A 7535-nucleotide genomic window follows, 5' to 3' on the forward strand; every position below is an offset into this window, starting at 1 on the left:
ATGTATTCCGCGCTGTTGAAAATTTAATCACCTTCTACGTCTGCTACTGCACCAGTTTCAATTTGATACGTTTTGCAAAATTTCGTGTCAATTAGACGAAAATATATATGTGGGAGCAATATCTAAACTGAAACCGATTTTCACGCAACTTAGCACACATCACTCTAGACGCAAATCAGTACGCTTTGCCAAATTTCGTGCAAATCGAAAGACATATAGGGACGTTGGTGCACCATTTACATTAAATCGGACGAAAATGTATGTGGGAGCTATATCTAAATCTGAACCGAGTTTTTCGAAACTCAATTCAATACGCTATGCCACATTTGGCCCAAATCGATAGATATATAGGGACTTTGGTATACCATTTATATAAAATGGGACGAAAATATATATTTAAGCTCTATCTAAACCGTAACCTATTTTCACGTAACCGATGGTACACATCACTCTAGACTTAATTGAATACTCTATGATAAACTTCGTACAAATCGAACGAATAGGGACTTTGGTACACTATTCACATTAAATCGGACGAAAATATATATGTGGGAGCTATATCTAATTCTGAACCAAATTTCACGAACCACCTCATGCGGAGCTGTATCCACAGATCTGCCTTTGATGTAGGCATGCTGGGATTTACTAAGTTTACTACGGTCAATGGTATTTCTAATTTCTGAGTCTAGTAACCTTTCTAAAGTTTTTAGTAGAAATGAAGAAAGGCTAATCGGTCTATAGTCTTTAGGTAACGTATGACTCGGCTTCCCGGCTTTCGGGATGAAGGTCACGGTAACCTCTTTCCATAGACTTGGTATGTACGACAGAAGTAAACAAGCTCTAAAAATGTCCTGCAGAAATGATATTATACGTTCATCTGCGTGTTGCAGCATGGCCGGTATTATACCATCTGGACCAGGAGATTTATAGGGTTGAAAACTGTTTATCGCCCATATCAGTTATGCGTATCTTATAGTATCTTCTATCAACTTCTTCTCTTCCCTCGTCCGAACTGTAGGCTGATGCACACACTGCGCATCTTCCCTATAGTCCTTGCAACCAGGAAAGTGGGTTGATGATAGAAGACCAGAAGTGGGTTGATGTACAATTTACATAAAACCGATCGAAAATATGTATTGGAGCTATATCTGAACCGATTTTATTATATATTATACCTTATACCCTTCACCACACTGTTCTTTTCAGTGAACTAGGTCGGCCAGGGACGTACGCAGGGGGGCGGCCCTGGGGGCCCCGGCCCCCCGAAATGCATTTTTTCAAAGTAAATTTATGTTTGCAACAGCGATTTTTTTAATTTTGTACTACCGGGCCCCCCCCCCCCCCCCCCCGAAATGAAATCCTGTGTACGTTGCTGAGGTCGGCCTTCTAGTTCAAACGTTCGCGAAAGCTGAATAAACAGCTGTCGTTTTAGTTCGGTCGTTCTTTTAATAGTTAATGGCTTCATGAATCAATTTGCGTTTGCGTTCTTTATTGTCAAGTAACAACAAGATTTTTATTTACTTTTATTGGAATTGAAAAAAGAGGACTAATGCGATATTTTTTTTCAATTTTGTTTTAAAATTATTCTTTACATCAATGGAATTTCAACATAATCTCCAGAAGAAGGCTGGCATCGAGAATTGTACATCGCCATGGTATAAGAAATGAGCTTTAATATACATAAGGTTCTACTTTGCTGATGATAAAGATGATATATCAACCGTGATGACGACAGGCATATAAGAAACCCCCCTATATTGTCTTCAGACTACTTCCATCCAATCGATATGCATTTTTAGCATGAAGGCCAAATTCGATAGAGAATTATGGATGAAAGGTAGCTCATATAAATGATTTATTATATGTTTTTAATGTTTTAGAACAAGATGTGTTATTTTTGCTGTACAAAGAATTAAATATTCATTGGCGTAGTTTGTACCTGTCAAAAAAATAAAAAAGTGTCTGCAACAGATAAATCTGTCAGTTCTGTTAATTCTGATCAGTTTCCTGATCGAAATTGGACCAAAATTCAAATGTTTTGTCGGGCACTGTGGACTTTGCAGCTCGTGGTTCTCTTCATCGCTCGGCAGGGTTATCGAAGATATTCGAGTCCTTAAGTTTGTCAATGCGTTATTATACGCCATATCCGTTTTGAATCCCCTTCTTTTAAATCTCGGATCCAGAATTGTACTCTCTGCATAAAGGGGGTTTCTTTCAAAATTTCCACAACAGGCATGGAGATCTCTTCCTATTATCCCAACATTGCCGATACTTTTTCGTTGGTGGTGGAACTTCTTGCAATAAAGCTGGTTAAAATATTGCTCATAACCATCACTTTTGAGAGAGTTACATCCTTTTCGGCCGATACCTCCAAGGTAATTTTGTAAAAGGGCTTCAAAGCTTCAAAATAGCAGACGCTTCTTTAATAATGTCCCACTCATCCAAAAGTAATAATAAATCTGGTTGAACCAAAAAAAATTGAAATTATTGCGTCTTTAAGCAATAGTATACGCTCAACCATCTCGTATGTGGAGTTCCACCTCGTTGGAACCAACTGCTTCAATTTTAATTCGGGAAGACCCATCATTCGTTGGTTATTGAGCAGTCTCTTAGAATCCTTTGCGCTCCTTCGGAAGTGTTCCACAATATATTTCACTTTTGCCAAAGTATCCTTGATGTTTTTTAGTCCACATTCCACTATTACATTTTAGGAGTGAGCGAAACATCCAAAACATCCATTGTGCCTGTCGTATTGCAGCCGTTATGTTTGCCGCACTCTCACTCACTACTGCTGTTATTTTATTATCAATCTGAAAATCTGATGACGATTTTAAAAATTTAGTTAAATTATAGGCAGTGTGGTCCTTTTTAAATTCCTCCCAGGAAAAAAGTTAGACCTCAGGGTACAATTGTCATTTATAAAGTGAGCGGTAACGGCCATGTAACATATGTTAGTCCGCGAATTCCATCCATCCGTTGTTAGGCATATAACCGAAGCTGATCGTACTGCTTCTTTCACGGTACACAAAATATCGTTGTACACTTTCGGCAGCAAATTTTTAGAAAGTGCTTGTCTCGTAGGTAGTGTATACCCAGGGAACTGTGACACAACCCCTACTAATTTCTTAAATTCTGGCTCTTCAACTATTTTTAGAGCATTGTGACCTTTCGCTACCATTTTCCACACTTGCCTATCGATCTCTTCCACCTTTCTTACTGGTGGTGGTCTGAGGATGTACTGGGTTATAGTTTGTTGTGCATTTCGAATTTGGGTACTTGTGGTCGGGAAATCCACTTCCACCGGTGCAACATTTTGAGAAATCTGTATTTCCTTGGGACTTCCTTACCTTTCCATCACCAAAGGAGTAAGAGGGTGTTTGGTCCTCATATGTCGACTCAAATTCCCGTGGGATCCCCCAGTGATGCTTGGCAGTAATTGCATGTCGCCTGTGTCGACCCATTTTCTTTGAAATGCATCCAAATAGAACTATATTTTCTTTTTAAATACATATTAAAACTTTAGAAAAATATAATCCCTTTGATTCACAAAAAAAACTGCCTTCGTAGTTTGCCAACATAATATGCCAGGACTATAAAAGGTGCATATGTTTGTAACAGGCAAAAGGAAACGAGATAGACACATGGTTCTTTTTGAGAATACGCATAGAATAACTTTTTAAGTCGATTTATGCATATCCGTCCGTCCGTCTGTCCATGTTAAATTGTAAACAAAGTAAAAGTCGCATTTATGATCAGATTTGGATAAAATTTGGCACAGCTCATCTATTTGGCCCAAGGACGAACCCTATTGAAACTGGGAAAAATCGGTTCAGATTTAGATATAGCTCCAATATATATTTTCGCCCGATTTAATGTAAATGGTGCACCAAAGTCCCTATATATCTTCCGATTTACACGAAATTTGGCACAGCGTACTGGATTGAGTCTATAATGATGTGTGTAAAATTTCTTTAAAATCGGTTCAGATTTAGATTTAGCTCTCATATATATGTTCCCCCGATTTGAAGTAGGACCCAAAATATGGCCATTAGGAACAAAATTAGTATAACCAAACCTGTGACAAGTTTCGTTGAAATCGGTTCATATTTGAATATAGCTTCCATATGTATTTTCATCTGATTTTAAGTAAATGGTGCACCAAACTCCTTATGTTTGTAATATTGACTTGCAATTTTTCACAACGTATAAAATTGAGCATTTTGATGGTTTTGATATTTGCTTTAAATCGATTTACATAATTTTGTCCCATTGTAGCAAACGAATGTTTATGGATTGATCTAAGTCGGTTCACATTTAGATAAAGGTCACATATTTTAGTTCATCCAATTTCATGTTAATGGCCCTTCTGTTAGGATGCATTCGTTTAAGGGAACCCCACCCATTCTCGATTTTAATTTTTCAAGATTTTCAATGGGCTGGTAAATCAATACCAATGCTTGTTAAGGTTTGTAACTTTGCACATATATATTTGAAGATTTAAAAGAGAAGAAAAATAATTTACAAAAAAATTTTGTTATTGTTTTGTTGTTGTTTTTTGTAATTAAAGAAAAGTCCTTATTTTTGATGGCGGGAATGATAACTCCTCACTGGAACATCGGAGTCCGAAAATTACAACGATGTTAGAAAGAGTACATGACTGGCTCTCGTATGAACTAGGATTATTGACTTCGCTCCAAAATTAACAAAATGGCGGACCTTTGAAAAAATATTTTCGGAAAATCGCCGATTTTTGACCACAAACTAAGTTAAAAAATAAGGATGATATTTACCGATTGGCTTTATCCTAGTTCATACGATAGCTATACACTCACAGAGAAACGTTTAAAAATTTGGAATCGATTGGGTTATTAGTTTTTGAGTTATCGTGCCCGCCATTCGCAAAAGAGAAAAACGCGTTTAAAGTTTGTGAAGCCCTTTAGCCGTCAATTGATGCTGACACAATAAATCGGCTATATCTTCAAGAGTTCTTGAGATGTTCACTTGAAATTTTGTAGGGACATTCTTGAATTAGTGTAGATTCGAATTAAATAAAAAAAAAAATTTACCCCGAGAATGGGGGGGGGGGGTCCCCTTAATATACCCATAGTGGTGACTTTGCTACTTTCCCTACCACGTATAGGCGTCGATTTGTTAAAAATACTTTTTCATAGTCCATATATAGGCGTAGATTATATAGAAATATTTTTTCATAGTCGATATATAGGCTTGGATTTTTAAAAAATACTTTTTCGTAGTCCATATATAGGATTATATTTTTATAAAAAAAATTGTCATAGTCCCTATACAGTCCATATATTTTTTCAAGATCAATATCGAATATTGTTAAAAGTTACAGCATGTGCCTACTGGGATGACTCCCACATTTTTCACTTTGTTTGATATGGCTATCACTTTTTTTGGAAAATCAGATCTTTATACTGTGCCGCACATTCTTCGGAGTTAGTTTAAACGTGGAATCAGAGACATTCAATGAGGTACAATATCTGATTGATATAGTAGGATTTCTGTCAAGTATCATTTCAGTCATCATTATAGCTTCATTTCAGATTATGTATCTGAGTAATTCATGAAGCTATATAGACAGATAGATTATCACCTTGGAAATTTACACAGGACCCGGTTTGGATTGTTTTGGTATAAACGTGATCGAAAGAAGGAAGCGATAAACACACTCGCGGACTAAAATAAGCATCATATCATTTCTATTTTTATCGTTTTTAAATTGTTGACTATATTATATTATAAAATATTAATAAGTGACTAATCAAACATATTAAAAAACATATATTCCTAAAAATATAGTACAAGTCTTCTAACATGCAAAACCAAACAGCAAACATAAACAAACTGATAAAATTTCTATTTTCGATAATTTAAGTGATTGGCAAAATCAAACATTCCATTTAGTTTAGGTGTATGCAAATTTTGAGCAGGTCATGACATCTGCATGCGAAATATACTTAACCGAATAAAGTAAAGCTAAAAATGATTAAAATTGTAACTAGACCAAAAATCAAGGATGGATCGATCATATGTTATATTAAAATTTTAAATGTTAGTATTTTATATAAATATTGGCAAAAGTTGGATTGAATGATCAGAAATCAACTGAAGCTTCTAAGATCAATAAACAGTTAATATATAACAAATAAAATGCGTGCTTTTATCGTACGTTTATTTTGAAAATTTTTTCTTGCTATAAAATATTTTCATTATTTTTTTTTTTATTTTCAGATTCTTTGTTGTTTGGCCTCCGCCTATGCCGCTAGCTTTGGATATGACTATGATAGACAAGGTAGCGCTTCCTTTGGTTCTGTTGTGAATGGTGGTTTCATTGGTAATGGCGCGTTCGTTGATAATGGCTTTGGAAACAGCGGTTTCGTAGGCAATGGTTTCGGAAATACTGGTTTTGCGGGCAACACTTTAGATGGTAACGGTTTCAGTGGATTGGTCGCTCCTGCTGAACTCACAAAAGAATTCTACACCTTCACCGCTCCAGAAGATTCCTTCAATGATAACTCAAGCGCCGATCAGGTGGGTAACTCATTGAAACGTGGCATTCGTGTCATTTTCATTAAGGGTCCGGAAAATAACGGACTTAATGACGCTGCCCTTCAATTGGCCAAATCTGTCAACGAACAAAGAACCGCCATTTATGTGCTCAGCAAACAGGCTGATATCGGTAATTTGGCCAACAAATTGAATAACTTGAATCACAGCAGTGGCAGTCGTCCCGAAGTACATTTCGTTAAATACCGCACCCCAGCTGATGCTGAAAATGCCCAACGTGTCATTCAGTCACAATATGATGCCTTGGGTGGTAGGACTAATAACTTTAATGGTGGAGTTGCTCCAGTTCTGAACTTCGCCTCCAGTGTACCACAATATCAGGTTGCTGAGCCATCAACTACTTATTTGCCACCTCACAAACGTGTTTAGAAAATAATTTTCATGGCCTATAAATAAGGTCACCAAGGGAGGCCAGCTGATTATCGATACCTCTCAAGTTTGCTGTCAAAATGCATTATTGTGAATTGACTTCCATTATGAAAACGTAAACAAAGTCAAAATTTTTGACATTAGACTTGAGAAAAAACAGCTGTTTTCCGATTTCGATTGCTATCTTGGTGACCTTATTAATAGATCTTGATAATTTTCATGAACTTAGCAAATTTGTCTCATCATTAATTTTGTACTATAAATTGTACACGATACCATTTAGTAGTAAGAAAATAGTAATATTTACTATAAATAAATGTATTAGTTTCGAAATTTATTTATTTTAATATTCATAGCATACCTTTAGGCGCGTCATGTATATAAAATGTTTGATGCTGCCATATTGCCTTTTCTAAATATGAAAATGGTAATGGATAAATTCAATACTCCAACCAAACGATTTAGGGAAAAATACAAACATATATTTGGAACTCCTCGATATAATCATTCCAGACTTTACATATTGATTAAAAGAAAATCCTATCCTAACCGTATCCGATCGTCTGTTGTGTTCA

General features: G+C 36.0%; 1 protein-coding gene across 1 annotated transcript; it reads left to right on the forward strand.

Annotated features, from left to right (window-relative positions):
• The first annotated feature begins 6174 nt into the window (after positions 1–6174).
• LOC133336766 (uncharacterized) lies at positions 6175–6960 on the forward strand. The gene is made up of 2 exons (XM_061545049.1): positions 6175–6189; positions 6256–6960. Exons 1-2 carry the CDS (start codon positions 6175–6177, stop codon positions 6958–6960), a joined length of 720 nt encoding a protein of 239 aa, XP_061401033.1.
• Positions 6961–7535: the final 575 nt, after the last annotated feature.

The sequence above is a fragment of the Musca vetustissima genome, unplaced genomic scaffold (assembly GCF_032173495.1).
Source record: "Musca vetustissima isolate MV318-11 ecotype Yass unplaced genomic scaffold, APGP_CSIRO_Mvet_v1 utg168207, whole genome shotgun sequence".
Classification (NCBI taxonomy): Eukaryota; Metazoa; Arthropoda; class Insecta; order Diptera; family Muscidae; genus Musca; species Musca vetustissima.